We start from the raw sequence: 20,714 nt of genomic DNA, 5'->3' as shown, positions 1-20,714 counted from the left end.
CTAAGTTCTACGGGACTAATGACCTCAGACGTTAAGTCCCATAGTGCTCACAGGCATTTGAACCATTTTTTAACCAAGTCCAAATCGTTGTTGTTGTTCTCTTAATTGTGGTTCTATTTTGTTCCTGATTTTCTGTAAAGTTATCTTTTCATAAGTCTTCATTCGCTGGCGCGGTAGTGCTACTCCTCTGTAGTTCTCACAGATTGCCTCGTTCAGTCATCAGGAATCTTTCCATGTGTCCATAATATCGGCATTATTCTACACAACCACTGAATTCTGGCGGTCCAGCGTCTTTGATCATTTCCACTGCGAAGTCACTTACTCCAGGAGCTTTCCATTCGGATTTCTGATACAGCTTTCTCGACATCCAAAACCCACTCACGCTTTCTATTTCCTCGGTGATGGTGTTAATTCTTTGGCCTCCCTCTATCTCGTTGCTTATATATATTTCATGCTGTCCTTCGCATCGTATCGAAAACCCTAATCTTTCAAACACTTGACTTTATCGCTTTCCACTAATTAGTGGCGAAGCGATATATGCCGAGATAAACGGCTGACAATTACCTTTGCAGAGGGCGAATTCTGAAAGGAACTGTAGCGCTCAGTCACAAGGCAGACATCATGTTATCCAAAGGAGTAGTGTCGCTGCTAACTGCATGCCTGGCCTTGGTGGCAGGAAGCGCGCTGGGGGCAGCGACAGCTGGCACCCACCGCCGCCACCTCCGCCTCCCACGTGCGGGGGCCGTCAACCAGTTCCCTGACGGCTTCATGCTGGGGGCAGCCACGGCCTCCTACCAGATCGAGGGCGGCTGGGACGCCGACGGTGAGTGGCTGACGCTGTAGTGAGAGAGTTTTATTTCCAAGCGCTCGTGCTAGTGTCTCATAATATTCTCGTTTAGCTTAACTCATAGCGTTTCGACATTGCTGAAGGTATTACGAAATGAAAAGGAAATTTCAGTACTAACATGTGAGGATGGGGAGAGGAGGGAATGGCTGTGGAGATCTAAATTTTACAGAACTCGCCGTTAAGGGTTTACCCTTGCCTCCAGGTAATTTGTACGCAGCTACTTAGCACGTATTATGCCTTTCCAGCAGTTAATACACTTAAGATTACGAGGCATCGACGCTGTTGTCGATTTATGTAAGAAAATGTTTTCGTAGTTGGGGACGGAACATCTGTGAACAGTTTTACACATCGACCATTGCCAATCGTACGGAAAGACTTGACTGATGTAAACACCGACACTGATTCATTATTTGTATCTCGAATTAAGACAATTATTGATTTGTTAATTCCGCAGTTTACACCAACAATCAACTTTTAATTGTGCTTAGCCGATCAGTATGAACTACTCTCCTTCTCGACAGAGTAAAATGAGGGAAATACAGATTCATCTTTTTATTAACGTGCATAGTGAAGACAAAGAGATAGAGAAAGTATGTGAGGATACTGAAAGGGTAATTCAATATCTAAATGGAGATGAAACTGTAATAGTTGTGGAGGGTGGGGGTGGAATGCAGTTGCAGGGATGGAGCAGAAGAAAGGGGTATGGTTGAATACAGGTTTCCTAGTAAGAATGAAAGAGGAGAAAGACTAATGGAGTTCTGCAATAAATTTCACCTACTGATAGCGAACACTCTGTTCAAGCAACACAAGGAGACGAGGTTCACTTGGAAGATATATGGGAAGATTCCAGTTAAATTACTTCATAGTCAGGCAGAGATTCCGAAACCAGGTGTTGCATTATAAGACGGATCCAGGACTAGATACCTACTCCGAGCACAATTTACTAACGACAAAGAGTAGGCTGAAATCACGAAGAATGAATATGCAAAGAAAAATTAAGGAAGTATACTAAGGAATGAAGAGATATGCTCCAATATCTCTGAGGCTATAGATATGATAGCAAATAGCTCAGTAAGCGTCTCCGTTGGAGGGAACTGGACATTTTTAAAAAGAGCAATCACATAAGTTGGAAACAAAAATGTACTTACAAGGAAGAGAGGAAATATTTCAGTTCATCGACAAAAGAAGAGCCGCGCGGGATTAGCCGAGCGGTCTCGGGCGCTGCAGTCGTGGACTATGCGGCTGATCCCGACGGAGGTTCGAGTCCTCCCTCGGGCATGGGTGTGTGTGTTTGTCCTTAGGATAATTTAGGTTAAGTAGTGTGTAAGCTTAGGGACTGATGACCTTAGCAGTTAAGTCCCATAAGATTTCACACACATTTGAACACATTTTGTGACAAAAGAAGCACGTGTAAAATTTTTTTATGGAAATTCAGAAACATAGAAATACAAGTCACTTAGGAATGAAATAAGTAGTATGTGCAGGGCACCTAAGGCACATTGGCTGTATGAAAAATGTGAAGAAATCGAAAAAGAAATGACTGTCTGAGGGATTGACTCAGTATACAAAACAGTCAAAAGAATCCTTGACATAATTAAAAGCAAATGCAGCAAGAAGAGTGCAATAGGAATTTCATTGTTGAATGCAGTCAGGTGAAAAGAGATACCAGATAGCGTTATGGAAAACGAAACAGGAGTTGAAGAGGAAGAGATAGGTCATCCAGTATTAGAATAAAAATTTTAAAGACCTTTAGACGACTTAAGGTCAAATAAGGTGGAAGGGATACGTAATATCCAATCGGAGTTTCTAAACACCCTGGGGTAAGTGGCAACAAAACAACTATACAAAATGGTACGCAGAATGTATGAGACCGGCGACATGCCATGAGACCTTTGAAAGAAACTCATCCACACTCTTCTGAAGATGACAAGAGCCGTAAAGCGCGAGAATTAGCACAAAATCAGCTTAACAGCTCATGCATCCACGTAGCTGAGAAGAAAAATATACGTACAGAAGAATAGAAAAGGAAACTGATAATCTGTCACATGAAGATCAATTTGGGATTAGGGAAGGAAAGGACATAGGCTGCAAATGCTACTCTGGGATGAAAAGGTTGACATTGGAGAGGAAATCGTGGTGGACTGCATCAAACCAGTCGGAAGACTGATGACTGATGACTTAAAAAAAGCCACGTCTAATCAGTCGGAAGACGAAGGGCACGACAAGAAGAGGAATGGAAATGCAGGAATCGCAGCAGGTACAGCGACTATCGAAACTGATGCAGAGAATACAGCACTGGTGGCGCATATCAGAGTCTTTGTCTCCCCCTACTAATTTCTCCTTCTACTACTCTCTCTCCAGCATGACGTAACAGATGTCACACTAGCCTGTCCCTACTTCTGGTATCAGTCTTGCACAGACGCCATTTTTCATGTAATCATTTGGCACACTGTCTGGAAAGAGTCGCTGTGGGTGTAGGAACCACCTACGTACCAAATACCAAAGGGGTGGGGCGGGAGGGGGGGGGGTGAGAAAGAAGTGTATGCCGTCTTGAAGACTGGGCTCCATAAAAACAACGAAGTTGCAGTGTGAAACTCGGTAGAGATATACGCGAAATACATTTACAAATATGTGTGAAATATTCCTAGTTAAGGTTTCATCCGCAATAACAATAAACAAGGTACAGTGTCAGACATTCAGGCTTGTTGGAATTATTTATGATCAGGACGCTGATATTTCCGAAAACCAGTTCAAACTATAATGCTGGCTTCCTTAAGGGGGTGATTAAATTTGATAATATTCTATGGTTTTAAGATTTTAAGCAGGGTAGTCAGCATTACTCAGTTGACTGTAAGACAATAATTATTGCTCATATGGCTAAATAATTCCAAATGATGTATCATTAAGTGAAGTATTTCATGTAGGGAAAACCAGAATTTTTCGTATGCGATATATTTCTTACCAGCCGCATGGGTAGTCAACGCCAGATATTGTCATTGGTAAGGGAGGAGAAGCCTGGTGACACAAAACCGTGTTAATATGACATTTCACTGCAATGGAGTGATTTAATTGATGACAGCGATAATAATTGAACTTCGCCAACAACATTAAATTGCAGGTTTGAGTTGTAAATACAGAAAAACTTATACGATAGCTCACTGAAGGCGCGCGATGTTTCCGTCACAAAATCGTCCCTTCCAACTTATTTCACAGGCTGAAAACATATACCAAAAGCTTTAGTTAGTGGAATGCATTAGTAATTATCTTTCTACTAAATTAAATGAAAAATAAAGCATTTGGAACATTTCATTTTTGTTTCAGTATAAGATTACGACAAAAAAATAGTACAGGGCCTCTCCCTGCGATGATCAGAGCAGAAGGAAGGAGAAAACAAAGCATTGTACTCCACTCTTTACAAAACCAACCGAGACTCAAAATTCACAGAGAGATATTAATTAAAAATGTAAACTCTACATTCGATAAAAATTTACTTCGGTGATTTTAGCGAAATCTAAAAATTCGTTACAAATACCCTTTGCATACATTATTCAAAAACGAAAAATGTTGCATATTCTAAAGTTTTGCTATTGCATTGTGCATAAAAATTTGAAAAACCTATAAAACAATAACAACTGAAAACAAACGAACTTTTTCCATTAATATTCTTTATGATTTATTACTTTTTCGAGTTCCATACCTTCAAAGTCTGTGAAGTCGCAAAGAGGAGCCGTGATTTGCCACCTGACACAGTCCCCGTGAATACTCCGTAGTAGGACGTATATTCAGTTCCCATATATTTTTAGCACTTACGAAACATTGCCAGTTTCGCTAGTATATATAGTCGTTTTCCCTCCGCTCCAGGGAAGGGAATGTCTAGGAGTATTGCGCGATAACCTCCACCACGCATTGTGTGATGGTTTGCGTAGTATCTATGTAAATGTAAAATCGAAAATACCTGTTTTACTGAAAGCTTTCTTAGTCTGGCCCAGTCTACCTCACTAATTTGTCGACATACACGAAGTAGTCAGTTTTCAACTAGTGGGACCCTGACTAATAACAAACGTAACGTAACGTAAACGTATAGTTTTTTCAGTAACTGTAAAATTTTACCATGAGTGAGAAGTGTGGGCTCTGTCGTAGGTTTGTGAGTAGTGGGTTACTTTGTGGGATTTGTCCAAAGTATTTTCATTGGGGGAATGCAGTGGGGAAGCCAGTGGTCATTTGAGTAAGCTCTTCTCCTGGGATTGCAGAATCTGTAGTAGAAATAAGTTGATAGAGGAGCAGGAGCGAAAGATCTGTGCCCTTCAGGTGCAGTTAAACGTGCAAAGGAGGAACTAGATAGGTTGAGGAGGGTGACGGGTGGTAGGGAACGGGAACTGACAGTTGGCAAGAAGGCAACTATGAAGAGAGGGTATTCAGACAGTTTTACTTTGCGTATATGCAATAGATTTGACCAACTGTCAGAGTTGAGTGGAGAGGAGCCTCGTGTATTTGTAAATGTAGGGAACATGCAGCAGTCCCCAGCAATTAGGAGGCCTAGGTTGGTTTGCAAAGTCTGACAGAAAGAAGAAGTTTCTGCTGCTAGGTAGATCTCACGGGAGAGGTGTGGGGCAGCAGTTGTGGGAAGTGTTGGGGAGTGAGTACCAGATCACCAGCATTGTGAAACCTAGTGCGTGATTGGCTCAAGTGACTGACAGCATAGGGGAGTTATGAAGGAATTTTATGAAGGAGGATCAGGTAGTGATAGTGGGTGGAGCAGGGAACAGTCTTGATAGGGACGGGGAACATGAAGTAGGTGGTGACCTGGTATAGATAGCAACTCAAACTGGTGCACTATTGTGCATTTCGTGCAACTGTTTCAGCGTAATGTATAGTCTCACTTATTGCAGCTGTTAGGCGCGTTAACATGGGGCTGGGGAGGGCGCCGATGGCAGAGGGCATGGGTCACATCTCGGTGGTGCCAGTTGGGTCTATCAGTAGATCAGGTTTCACTAGGCATGACCTGCACCTCAATAGGTATGGGAAGGGGAGGCTGGCTAAACTTATAGGTATAGTGTAGTGGGTGGTGGTGGTGGTGGTGGGGTCACTGATAGAAAAATTCCTGTATTAGTTGGTGTTAGAACTGCTCCTTTTTTTTGATTGAAGTCAGCTGATTGGTATACCTGCTTAAAGGAAGTCACTCTAACTAAGGGCTCACCTTCCAAGGATGTAATGTTTCCAAGTAGAGAAGGAATTAGCACATTTCATCAAAATATAAGAGGTATTAAAGTTAGCGAACTGCTTATAGATGTTGACTCTGAAGCTATTGGTATATCAGAGCACGACTTAAATAATTTGACAATTCAGAGGTTTGCTTTACCAGGCTACAGATTAGCTGGTTGTTTCTCAAGGAGTTCCTTGCGAGGAGGGGGAGGCCGATGTACGTAAAAAACAGTATTCCATTTGAGTCCATAGACGTATCACAACACTGCACTGAACGGATATTTGAATGTTGTGCAGGGGCAGTTGAATTTAGTGAAACTAAACTTCTAATTGTTGTTTTTTGTAGGTCCCCTAAATCTGACTTCAGAGCATTTCTGCACAAACTAGAGAGGGTTCTTGGTTCACTTTGTAGACAGTGCCAGAAATTAGTTATATGTGGTGACTTCAATACTAATTTTGTATATGATGGTGCAACAAAAAGGGAGTTAGTAGATCTCCTAAATTCATATGATCTGATGTAGACTGTGTTTTTTACAACTAGGGCGCAGGGCAACAGTAGCACAGCCATAGACAATATTTTTATTCATTCTTCATTATTAGATGGGCAAACTGTTAGTAAAAGCGTGAATGGCCTTTCAGACCATGATGCACAAGTATTAACACTGAAAGGCTTTTGTACTCAAACCAATGTCATATTTAATTACAAACTATACAGGAAAGTTAATTCAACAGCAACAGAGAGGCTTTTAAACCTTGTCAAGGAACAAGAGTGGCAGGATGTTTATAGTGCCGATAACATAGATGATAAATACAATGCTTCCCTTAACACATTTCTCATGCTCTTGGAGAGTTGCTTCCCATTAGAACTTCTAAACGGAGTACTAGCAGTAATACGCAGCCCAGGTGGCTGACTAGTGGGACAAGGATATCTTGTAGAACAAAGCGGGCAAAATTTTAGAAGTATTCACAATCAAGCTACAGTAGCCCATTATAAACAGTATTTTAAGGTGCTTAAAAATATTATTATAAAGGGAAAAGTATGTGGTATGCAAATAGAATAGCTAATTCACAGGATAAAATTAAAACTATATGCGAAGTAAGTGTCTGGTCAGCAGCACAAGGTCGACGATATAAAGTCAGTTCGCAGTAAAAATATTTCTGTTAGTGATAAATCAGATATATGTACAGTATTTAACAATCATTTTCTAGCCATTGCTGGTGAATTAAGTAAAAATTCAGTTTCTACAGGAAATGGTATAACTTTTTTGGCAAATACCTTCCGAGATTGATGTCTGAAATACTCTTCTGTGATACAGACAAGAGGGAGATTGAGTCAATAATTAAAGCACTGAAGACCAAGGACTCTCATGGTTATGATGGAGTGTCTAGCAGATTATTAAAGTACTGTGTTGCACATGTTAGCCCGTATTTAGCCATGTTCGTAATTTTTCCTTAAGGAATGGTCAGTTTCCCGAGCAATTAAAGTACTCAGTAGTAAAGCCGCTTTATAAAAACGCAGAAAGGGATAATGTAGATAATTTTAGACCTATTTATATGCCACCAGTGTTTGCACAAGGCTGTGTATCTAAGCATAATTGATCATTTTATAACACACGATTTGCTATCTAAGATACAGTTTGGCTTTAGAAGTCGTTTAACAACTGGAAATGCTATATTCTCTTTTCTTTGTGAGTTACTGGATGGGCTAAACAAAAGGTTTCAAACGCTTGGCATATTTTTTGATTTAACTGAGGCATTTGAATGTGTTGATCACAAAATATTGCTCCAGAAGTTGGACCATAATGGAATACGGGCAGTAGCTCACAGTTGGTTCACCTCTTACTTTAGAAACAGGCAGCAAAAGGTCATGATGTGGGCGTCTGAGTGGGGTACTGTCAAGTGGAGGGTGACCCAGGGATCAGTGTTGGGGCCACTCCTGTTTCTTATTTATATAAATGATATGCTCACTAGTACTACAGGTAACTCTAAAATATATCTGTTTGCTGATGACACTAGCTTGGTAGTAAAGGATGTTGTGTGCAACATTGGCTCGGTTTCAAATAGTGCAGTACATGACCTAAGTACATGGCTTGTAGAAAGTAAACTAACGGTAAATCACAGTAAGACTCAGTTTTGACAGTTTCTAACGCACAATCCAACAAAAAGTGACGTTTTAATTTCACAGAACAGGCATATGATTAGTGAAACTATACAGTTCAAATTTCTAGGTGTTCAGACAGATAGTAAGTTGTCGTGGAAAGCCCACGTTCAGGATCTTGTTCAAAAACTTAATACTGCCATTTGTACTATTTGAACGGTATCAGAAGTGAGTGATCGTTCGACGCGAAAATTAATCTACTTTGCTTATTTTCATTCGCTTATGTCGTTTGGTATTATATTTTGGGGTAACTGTTCCCATTCTAAAAGGATATTTTTGGCTCAGAAACAGACGATTCGGGTAATAAGTGGTGTAAGTTCACGAACCTCTTGTCGACCCCTGTTGACGTGTCTGAGTATTTTGACATTGGCCTCTCATATATACAGAGTGTTACAAAAAGGTACGGCCAAACTTTCAGGAAACATTCCTCACACACAAATAAAGGAAAGATGTTTGGTGGACATGTGTCCGGAAACGCTTAATTTCCATGTTAGAGCTCATTTTAGTTTCGTCAGTGTGTACTGTACATCCTCGATTCACCGTCAGTTGGCCCAATTGAAGGCAGGTAATGTTGACTTCGGTGCTTGTGTTGACATGCGACTCATTGCTCTACAGCACTAGAATCAAGCACATCAGTACGTAGCATCAACAGGTTAGTGTCAATCACGAACGTGGTTTTGCAGTCAGTGCAATGTTTACAAATACGGAGTTGGCAGATGCCCATTTGATGTATGGACTAGCACGGGGCAATAGACGTGGCGCGGTACGTTTGTATCGAGACAGATTTCCAGAACGAAGGTGTCCCGACAGGAAGACGTTCGGAGCAATTGATCGGCGTCTTAGGGAGCACAGAACATCTCAGCCTATCACTCGCGACTGGGGAAGACCTAGAACGACGAGGACACCTGCAATGGACGAGGCAATTCTTCGTGCAGTTGACGATAACCCTAATGTCAGCGTCAGAGAAGTTGCTGCTGTACAAGGTAACGTTGACCACGTCACTGTATGGAGAGTGCTACGGGAGAACCAATTGTTTCCGTACCATGTACAGCATGTGCAGGCACTATCAGCAGCTGACTGGCCTCCACGGGTACACTTCTGCGAATGGTTCATCCAACAATGTGTCAATCCTCATTTCAGTGCAAATGTTCTCTTTACGGATGAGGCTTCATTCCAACGTGATCAAATTGTAAATTTTCACAATCAACATGTGTGAGCTGACGAGAATCCGCACGCAATTGTGCAATCACGTCATCAACACAGATTTTCTGTGAACGTTTGGGCAGGCATTGTTGGTGATGTCTTGATTGGGCCCCATGTTCTTCCACCTACGCTCAATGGAGCACGTTATCATGATTTCATATGCGATACTCTACCTGTGCTGCTAGAACATGTGCCTTTACAAGTACGACACAACATGTGGTTCATGCACGATGGAGCTCCTGCACATTTCAGTCGAAGTGTTCGTACGCTTCTCAACAACAGATTCGGTGACCGATGGATTGGTAGAGGCGGACCAATTCCATGGCCACCACGCTCTCCTGACCTCAACCCTCTTGACTTTCATTTATATGGGCATTTGAAAGCTCTTGTCTACGCAATCCCGGTACCAAATGTAGAGACTCTTCGTGCTCGTATTGTGGACGGCTGTGATACAATACGCCATTCTCCAGGGCTGCATCAGCGCATCAGGGATTCCATGCGACGGAGGGTGGATGCGTGTATTCTCGCTAACGGAGAACATTTTGAACATTTCCTGTAAGAACGTGTTTGAAGTCACGCTGGTACGTTCTGTTGCTGTGTGTTTCCATTCCATGATTAATTTGACTTGAAGATAAGTAATAAAATGAGCTCTAACATGGAAAGTAAGCGTTTCCGGACACATGTCCACATAACATATTTTCTTTCTTTGTGTGTGAGGAATGTTTCCTGAAAGTTTGGCCGTACCTTTTTGTAACACCCTGTATATATATATATAGGGTGAGTCACCTAACGTTACCGCTGGATATATTTCGTAAAACACATCAAATACTGACGAACCGATTCCACAGACCGAACGTGAGGAGAGGGGCTAGTGTAATTGGTTAATACAAACCATACAAAAATGCACGGAAGTATGTTTTTTAACACAAACTTTCGTTTTTTTTAAATGGAACCACGTTAGTTTTGTTAGCACATCTGAACACATAGACAAATACGTAATCAGTGCCGTTTGTTGCATTGTAAAATGTTAATTACATCCGGAGAGATTGTAACCTAAAGTTGACGCTTGAGTACCACTCCACCGCTGTCATTTCTTGTTAACAATATTAGCTTATTCCCAAGAATAAGGAGCTTTCACTCGGTTAATACTTTGCAGAAATCAAACCTCCATTTGCATCGGACTTCCTTAACCATTGTGCAAAAAGGTGTGCAGTATACTGCTGCCCCATTTTCAAGAAGGTACCACTCGAATTCAAAAATCTCAGCAGTAATCCACGCGCTTTCAAATCGAAACTGAAGAGTTACCTCATGGGTCACTCCTTTTATTCTGTCGAAGATTTCCTTGAAAAATTAAGCTGATTCTTACTATATTGTCGATTGCGTCTGCTTAAACTTATGGAATGACTTTTTTTCTGGCTCACAAACATTTATTTTTATCTGTTATTACTTTAATGTTGTAATTTCATGTACTGACACTTTCCATAACCTCGGAAATTTGCTCCTCAATTTGGTCCTACGGAACTTGACGTGTAAATAAATAAAAAATAGAAATCTTTATAGACAATACCCGGGTTGAGACAATTATTATGTACCCAGTAGCGAATGGACTATTTAGTCATGGTGCACGATTAATCGAAATAAACAATATTTCACCTTATAGCTCTGAGGAGCTTCTTACAAAGCAGTGAGGCATATGAATGAGAAGTAGATGCAATATTGAAGAGTAAGTAAAAAGGGGTGGTATGGTACAAAGGTCTATATGCGTACTAGAATTCAAAAGGGAGCTAACTCACAAATTGTTACTTAATGAGTTATTGATATATAAGGGGCCTTCAAATGAAACTCGGTCACTAGTGTAAAGTAACGATAATGATTTTATTAACTCAAAAATGTAGTTACACACTGTACACATATTCAACAACAGTCGCCAAAGCTGTTGGCACATTTATCCCATTGCGATACTATCCGATTGATTCCGCCCTTGAAGAAGCTAGTAGGCTGCTGTCGAATCCAGACCTGGGTCCAGTCACACACTTCGTCATCCGATGAGAATTGATTTCCGCGAATAGCTTGTTTTAGAGGGCCAAACACATGAAATTCACACGGTGAAAGATCAGGACTATACAATGGTGTTCCAGCGGTTTCCACCGAAACTGCTGCAAGGTCGTCTTCACCGCATTGGCCGTGTGTCGGCGGGCATTATCATGCACGAGGATAACACCATTGGGCAACGTGCCCCGGCGTTTCGACTTTATGGATCGTCTAAGGTTCTGTGAAGTGGTTTGATAACACTGGACATTGATGGTGGTTCCCCGTTCCAGGAACTCGACAAGCAGTTGGCCCTTGTGGTCAAAAAAGAAGGACATCATGACCTTGCCAGAACTGGTGTGCACGTCCTTTGATTTCTTTGGAGATGGTGAAGTCGCATGTTTCCACTGCTTGCTCTGGCGCTTGCTTTCCGATTCAATGGTGTCATGACACAATGAACCTGTCCTGGACGAGCACCGTCTTCCAGTGACTCGTGCCCCTGAAGGAATCGTTTGCGCCATTCCGCAACACCTGAAGGACTCAGACTGTACTCACCGTATCCACCTTTCATCCGTCGATACATTTCACGGCCTCCAACTCTCTCCGCCGCTAAAAATCGAATCACTACTCGTTGTTCCTGCTTATTCGCCTGCATGTTCTGTAGCGGGCTATAACTTGTGTGACCAGCTTCTTTCCGACGTGAAACCACACAGGCGCTATGCAACATAAAACGCGGTCGGGTCAGTCTCTCTACCAATAGCTGGCGCCACCATACCCGCAGTTACGTGGTGCCATATTACGTCTAAGGCAAAGGTAGACGCACTGACCAGGTTTCATTTGAATGAACCTCATATTTAGATACTATTATTATGCATTTATTTTCCCATAAGATATTAACAGTTATTATCCATTTACACTCTCCCACTGTACAGAAGAAAGATTTTCGAATTTTTCAACTCCCAGTTTCGCAGTACAAGAGGGAGCTATGCGAAATGACACCATTAGTGAAGCTAGCGGTAGCCAACAGCGATCGCTCCTGCAGTCACATGTTTTAGTGTTGACAAGAAGGCTGAAGGTGAAGATTATTATCTGCCTAGCGCTTCTGACAAATCTAGGAAATTTGCAAGAAATGAAGATAAATGGAAGAAAAGAAAAACAACAGTACGAAACTAGACTGCGTGAGTTGTACAACTAACAATGCCGTTCCAGCGAGGAAACAAGGTGGTGGTTGCGACCGTGCTGGAAGTCTGTCAAAGCTAACCCTAGTTAGTGTAATCATTATACATTTGCGGTAAATGACAAGGAAACTATCATTACTGAGCTTCATAAATTAGGAAACTGTAATCTACTAAATGCTTTTTTGTGTGTTCTTGTGTCTGTTAAAGCATGAAAATTTTATCAATAGAAATAAAAGATAGTTACCTTATACATATCACGTAAAGAATGCAAATGGTGGCTCAGTAAGTGTTTGAGCTAAAATATTTTGTGACATGTTTACGATATCCAGGAATCATTTATTTACCGCCAGAGCAGCCAGAGTAAACAAACGGAAATTTGTGGTGAAATACCTAATGACATTATCCTGGTAAGAAGTCCAACGACGGAGAAATGTTAGAGAATGAAGCCTGTAAACCTGTTTCTCACGTTGTCCAAAGAGGAAAACATTGAAAACAAAAATAAGAGTTTATCAGTTTAGAAAACGGAGTAAAATAGCATCTAAAGCGATTCCCTTTGTGCAGGAGTTATTATACTAGGAGGAGATCGATAAGAGGATATATACGAACTGCGAAATCTGTGACTTTAATGTATCGACTTAACAAAAACGAAACCAAAAGGAATGGTTTGCTCAGTGTCGGATATAACACATAAATATTAGTGTCAGCAAGAAAATTTAATATGAATTTCAAGATGTCTCCTACTGACAGATGTAACGTGTATGATACATGGATATCCAAACAACATGATATAGTATCTCTAGATGTTACCCTTCATCAAACTGGAGCCACAGATGCTTAGAATCTGAATCAGTACCACGCTGAATGCCGCAAAGAAAATTCAGACATCTCTTTAATAATTATTGATTTGCAGAAAGCTCTTCCAACACCCAAGACAACTTTTGAAGTTGTTTCTATTTGAGGAAACTTCGGGTGTACCACTATGGTATACGCCTGTGTATTAATAGCGGTTATGTGTATGTGGCCTGAAAACATGGCTGCAAAAGGTGCTTCAGGAACCGTTTCCTATTTGCTTAAATATCTAAGTGTCCCGAAAAACACAACTCTCAGCGCAGAACGAGAATAACACATTTTACCCGACGTAAATTTTGATTCCATAGAGCCACGCGGGATTAGCCGAGCGGTATAAGGCGCTGTAGTCATGGACTGTGAGGCTGGTCCCGGCGGAGGTTCAAGTCCTCCCTCGGGCATGGGTGTGTGTGTTTGTCCTTAGGATAATTTAGGTTAAGTAGTGTGTAAGCTTAGGGACTGATGACTTTAGCAGTTCAGTCCCATAAGATTTCATACACATTTGAACATTTGATTCCATAGAACATTGTTACCTGTTTCCTGGACATATATTTTTGTCTTCTGAGAGAGATCTTGATGTTATCAAGAAAGGTTTTAGGGAAGCTAGGCCGGCAGCTGTGGCCGAATGGTTCTAGGCGCTTCAGTCCGGAACCGCGCTTCTGCTAAGGTCGCAGGTTTGAATCCTGCCTCGGGCATGGATGTGTGTGATGTCCTTAGGTTAGTTAGGTTTAAGTCGTTCTAAGTGTAGGGGACTGATGACCTCAGATGTTAAGTCCCATAGTACTTAGAGCCATTTGAACATTTTTTGAGGAAAGCTATCTATGTCTTTACTCCAGAGGACTGGCACAAACTGGCAGGAAAGGCTCAAATGAATAACCCTTAAATGTGCAGCGAATGACCAAAGATTATTTTCAGGATTTACAGGTAGCAACTGCAAATTCAGCTAAGAAACAGACGTGAACTTCCGGGAAAAAGATGAGTCCCATTTTATGCAAATTAAAGATAACTGCTCTCCCTCGGTTCTTTGGGAGGAAGTTGAGGTTTTGAACAAAACTACTTGTCGACCTCGGAAACATAGCACATCAACAGATTTCAACCCCATCACAGCGATTCACGTTTATAAAATGTGGAGTGCTCATATTCTGAAGGCAGGAAGACTGCTGATGCAGCACACAAGGACCTGATGTCCCTGCTCCCTTGCATACCTGAACACCATCGTGCAGTGTACTGTGCCCTTCAACCAGACATTCAGTGGAAACAAAGAGGAGGAGGAGGATGAAGACGAAGAAAATGAGTGTAGGTTTCTACGATACACAGTTGCTTAGAGTCGATGTGGCTTGAATATCAGACAGTATTAGTAATCCATAATTGTAAAAAAGATATATATGTTAAAGTAAATCTGAACATAACTGCAATCTAAAACAAACAATAGGTGAAAAATGGACTCTACTAAAAATAACTCTTTCTTAAATATTTTTTTCAGTTTTGGCGATTTGCAGCTGAAATTTTTCTGATAAATTCTGCATATTTCAAGGCAATAAAGACAAACGCAAAATGTTTATTTGAGTTAGCCTTCGATTGCATTCTGGTACATATACAGAATCAAATGCTGTTGTCAAATTTAATTTATTCCGTAGTAGATTTGTGTCAATAGGTGAAAGCAGCTTTCCTAAAATAAACTATCTAGAAAATAAATTAAAAAGTAAGTAAGCTATGGATAACCAAGGGAATTAAATGTTTGTATGTCCATCCTTTTGATTGGAGGTTTGAGGAAATTCGGCCATTCATTTAGTAGTAAAATGGAACACCTTCATCCGTCCACATGATTGTATTTATTACATGGCTACTACCAGTTTCGGTACTTCAATGCACCATCTTCAGGCCTTAACTGACACTGAGGGGGTGAACTCCAGTTGTATACACCAGTCATCAGCTCATCACTGGCCAACATCTATGAAGTGGTTTCCGCAGACTACCTGTAAAAACTAGGTTGTGTCTAGCCATCAACTACCAAGTAGTTGGAGTGGCAGCATCAGTGTTGTAGTTAGACACGAGTACCAGGTCATAGATGTTGGCCATTGTTGACTGGTGTATACGATTGGAGTTAAACCCCACAGCGTCAGTTACGGCCTGAAGATCGTGCACTGAAGCACCGGAACTGGTAGCTATATAATAAATAACATCATAAGGACGGTTGTAGGTGTTTCATTTTATTGCGTAGGGGTATTAAAATGTCTTGTATGGCAAAGAGGGAAATTTATATTAAGACCAGAATAAATCGAGAACGAACATGACTTGCATACTACAAGACATACCAAATTATGTAATAAATTGCAAAAAACCGTGGTAGTTGCAATATTAATTTCTTTATTGATGACTAGTTTCGAGCCTAAGCTCATTATCTTAGTGGATGATTTGATAATGTGCTTAGACTCGGAACTAGTCATCAATAAAATAAATTAATATCGCAATTTTAAAATTTTTTTGCAACTTGTATAATTTGGTGTATAGGACATTACCAAAAGGCAGAGAGGACAGCCAGTCAGTGAACAAGATTGCATAGCAATTAAACTAAATTGCAATGTTCTGACTATTAATTAGGAGGTTTCAAACGCTTTTAGCAATCACTCTCTACATGTAACAGTATAAATGGTTTTAAATTTTCAGTTGAAGTAGCAAGAGAATATACCAAAAATGTTATTCCAGAAAACTTTAAGCAATTATAAGTGGTTTCAAGATCCTTGAATGAAATTAACAGAATAACAAAAATTCTGAAGAACAAAGGCTCATATGGTGGTGATGGAATTTCAAACAGAATTGTGAGAAGTTTTTCAAACTCTGTATATAATGCCCTTAGAAACATATATAATTAGTCACTAGCACAGGGACTTTTTCCAGACTGGGTGAATTATGCAATTGTTAAGCCTCTTTGTAAGAAATTTGACAAGAAAAACTTCATAAATTATCGACCAGTTTCCTTACTGAAATCCTTTTCTGATATACTCGAAAAAGCATATATCTCACGAATATATACGGACAATTTGCTTAGCACATCATAGTTTGGATTCAACAAGGGCAACATAACTAAAAATGCTATTTACACACACACACACACACACACACACACACACACACACACACACACGAAATATTACAAGCCTTAAATAATAAAATGTTGCCATTTGATACCTTTTGTGATGTTTCTAAGGCATTTGATTGTGTAGATCATATTACACTCTAAGGAAAACTTAAATTTTACGGAACTGATGGCTTAACAAACAAATAGTTCGTACCATACTTTACAAACAAAATGCGAACAGTTATGCTGAATAATTCAGACATTGTTTGAAAGTTAGAAAATTTTAGTGGTGGTAGAAATCACAAAGGGAGTCCCGCAGGGTTAAATCTTGGATCCATTCTTGTTCCTTATACGTCTGAATGAGTTCCACTTAACATTCAACAAACAAAATTGGTACTTTTTGCAGGTGATATAACGTTATGACACATCTCATTATAGAGCAAACAACACAAGAGGTTTCTAATGATGTTTTACAAAGAATTATTAAGTCGTTCTTTGAAAATGGATTCTCCCTGAATTTTGAAAAGAAAACACACTATATTTAGTTCTGCGCAACAAAGTCATACCAAAAATTGATGTAGAAGATAAGCAGTAAATAGTGTAGAATGGTCCTTTCTTTTTGGATGTACATAATGATGAAAACTTGAACTGAAACACTGAAGCCCTGTTTCTGCGCTTCTCAGACAATTTACTTCATTTACTTTAGCTCCTCGTGTAATAGATAGTCTCGAAAACTATGGAGTCAATCTTCTGACGTATTTTGGATATTTCCACTGAGTAATGTCTTATCTAATAATTTTTTGGGGTAACCTATCACTTAGAAATAAGCGAGGGTTGAACAAAAGCGAACAGTAAGAGTTACATGTGGCGTTCACCTGCGTTCGTCATGTAGCCATCTCTTCAAAGAGTTGTGCAGTTTAACCGCAGTAACACTAAACATATATTCGCTAATGAAATTCGTCGCAAATAATCCATTAAAATTTGAAAATAATTGTGTTGTCCATACCTACAACAGTATAGGAAAACTTGACTAATTACTGAAGCTGTCTGTAGCCCAGAAAGGCGTTCAATATGTACCAACAAAAATGTCTGATCCTTTGCCCAATACCATGTCTGACGGGGAGGAAAGAAAATTTTAAATTATAACCTAAAACAATATCTCTTGGGCAACTCCTTCCATGCCATTGGAAAAGTTTCTATTTCGAAATTGGCAGGCAATGAAAGAAATCAGGAATAAAAAATAATGTGTTGATGTTAATACTTATCATATACCATTTAAACCTGTAAACTGACTAGTTCCACATAATTTCCACAAAAGAATAGTTCGAATGGTCTATGGAATATGTAATTAATTGCCTGTAAGTTATGATTAAGCAAATGACTGACGTTAATAACGGCTTCCACTACGACATTAAAGGTGATGCTTGGGTTACGAGTACGAAAGGAACCTATTAAGTCACGTTCCTAGTTTAACAAGAGAATATTGACCTTTAGTGGCTATTGCGAGACCCAGGTATTTACAAGCTCCTCCAGAAAAGGAACTGAACTAGGAACTCCTTAGAATAAATCACCAACGTGTTACTGGACATGGGAATCTTCGCAGTCCCGCTTCTAAAGCTAATTCACCTGCCAACCATTGCACTATCATGTAGCCGAGGTGGCGTGGCGTGGGGTGTATGGCATAGTTGGCATAAAGGACGATAAAAACTCTCAATACAGCGAGACTGTGAACGTACGTCGATGGAACCGGATTGGCGGTGGCACAAAAACATATTCGTTCCACTGACGTTAATAACGGCTTCCACTAAGAAATTAAAGGTGATGCTTGGGTTACGTGTACGAAAGGAACCTATTAAGTCACGTTCCTAGTTTAACAAGAGAATATTGACCTTTAGCGGCTATTGCGAGACCCAGGTATTTACAAGCTCCTCCAGAAAAGGAACTGAACTAGGAACTCCTTAGAATAAATCACCAACGTGTTACTGGACATTTGTCTGCCTGTGCCTTCTGAAAGCATATTGGGATATGTAACACAAACTACTTATTTCTGAGATTTTAATTATTTTGTTCAGTTTGTTTCCAACAGTAGTAATCAATCGTCGTATTCTCTCTCACGGAGAGGGATATCTCTGAATGACAGCTGCTTGTTAGACATCTTTGATCTAGTTTTTCGTGTTTTACAGGCAAGGGGGAGAATATATGGGATCGGATGTTTCACGAACATCCGGAGTATGGCACCAACGGCGACAACGGGGATGTGGCCTGCGACTCGTACCACAAGTACGCGGAAGACGTACAGGCTCTGAAGAATTTGAATGTGAGTATGGAGAAAAATCTGCAGCAGCTTGCTCCATCCCTTGTCTTGACGTCAAATACTGTCAAGCACTTATACATAACACCATGATTATGTGTAGAGTTGAACACTTCAGCCACATTAATTATTTTTCCAGAAATAATTTGAACCGCTGTAGTTTAGTATACAATATTTTGTTTTGATGGGTCGTAAACGACGCAATCTAATGTCAGTATGTGTTTAGCACATAATATTCGAATTACAAGCAACTGAGAACACATAACAGCAGTTTCAAAATTATGACCATGAAGTCATAGGGCATCCGCAACTGTAGAGCATGATTCGGCCTATAAACAGCAGGGCTTAGTAATCTCTCGCGTCTGGCGAGCAGGTTATCCGCGTGTGAATATCCATCGACTTGTCGATTCACTAGCTATCGTTGATTAGCTTGTTTGACATTTCCTCCAATATGATCTTAAAGTCGACTGTTATATTTAAATTGCTCTACTATATTATGCTTGCCGTTAACTGTCAATGAAACATTTTGACATGTCGTGTATTTTGTATCACGTTTTAAATTTCAGTTGTATGAAAAGCTGTTTTCACACAATGCTCATCTGTCTTTCGTCCTTACTGCCATCTGCTGATACCTGTGTCACTTACTGTCCGATATTTAACCAACGAATCTTGTCATCTTAAACCAGTTCGCCTTGCGCCTAAATAGATTCACGATGCTTGAAATGTAATTTAGTGAATTATTTAACTTATTTTGATTTCGATGCAATATTTGCCATTTTTTACGTGTAGCTAATTCTACACTTCACATTCCGGGAAGATATCACCAGCTTATTTCTAATGTCCTTTTAATTTTATAATTAATTTATACTTCGTCAACATAGTTCTAAGACATTCTTTTACTTTATACTGAGCTAAACTTGATAACTGCCTCGGTGTTAAAAATCGATCGTGTGTAAGAGAGCAACTGGTGATACAGTTCAGTACAAACTGAAACCTTTCCTCCGAAGATGAAATTCAGCCATAACTAATGAATTAGGGTTTATTTCAAGATATGCGCTCTAATGACGGCATCTTTGTATTTTACGAGTAGCTTACTAATTGTTGACACGTTTTGTGTGCCGTTCTGAAAAGCTGCTTGCCTCTTTCCTGTTCTCATGCTGATGAATAGCAAAATTACAGCTACATATTGTAAATGAAAATCAAAGTGAAAACTATACCCTGAGGTGAAAGAAGTCATGGGATACCTCCTAATATCGTGCTGGATATCCTCTTTGCCGTCGTAGTGCTGCAGGGACTCAACAACTAGTGGGAAGTCCCCTACAGAAATACTGAGCTTTGCTACCTCTATAGCCGTCCATAGTTGCGAAAGACTCGTCGGTGCAGGATTTTGCCCACTAATTAACCTCTTATCATGTCCCATATATGTTAGATGAGGTTCGTGACGGGAGATCTCGGTGGCCAGATGTTTCGCTCGAATTGTCCTAAATGTTCTTCAAACCAATCGCGAACAATTGTCGCCACTGTAATCACATCATTGTTTGGGAACATTAAGCCCTGAATGGCTGAAAAAAGCCTTTAGTTAGCCGAACATAAACATTCTATGTCAATGATGGGTTCAGTTTGACCAGAGGACCCAGACCATTCCAGGTGAACACAGTCCACTCCATTATGGACTCACCAATAACTTGCTCAATGCCTTGTTGACAATTTGGGTCCATGGCATGGTGGGGGTCCACGCCACAGTCTAATCTACTATAGGCTTTTACCAACTAAAATAAGGACTCATCTGACCAGGCCACGGTGTTCGATTCGGCTAGGGTCCAACCGATATGGTCATAAGCCCAGGAGAGGCTCTGCATACG

The 20,714-nt window shown here is 40.3% G+C and overlaps 1 protein-coding gene across 1 annotated transcript in view; it reads left to right on the top strand.

Annotated features, from left to right (window-relative positions):
- The first annotated feature begins 588 nt into the window (after nt 1-588).
- Nucleotides 589-20,714, top strand: part of LOC124622241 (myrosinase 1-like) — a 109,548-nt gene continuing 89,422 nt past the window's right edge. The window contains exons 1-2 of the mRNA XM_047147896.1: nt 589-823; nt 18,725-18,858. Of these exons, the coding sequence (XP_047003852.1) occupies nt 622-823; nt 18,725-18,858 (336 nt within the window). The 5' untranslated portion in view covers nt 589-621. The remainder of the gene's footprint in view (nt 824-18,724; nt 18,859-20,714) is intronic.

Source organism: Schistocerca americana, chromosome 7, assembly GCF_021461395.2.
Source record: "Schistocerca americana isolate TAMUIC-IGC-003095 chromosome 7, iqSchAmer2.1, whole genome shotgun sequence".
NCBI classification, from domain to species: Eukaryota; Metazoa; Arthropoda; class Insecta; order Orthoptera; family Acrididae; genus Schistocerca; species Schistocerca americana.
This window is presented reverse-complemented; position numbering and strand designations above follow the sequence as displayed.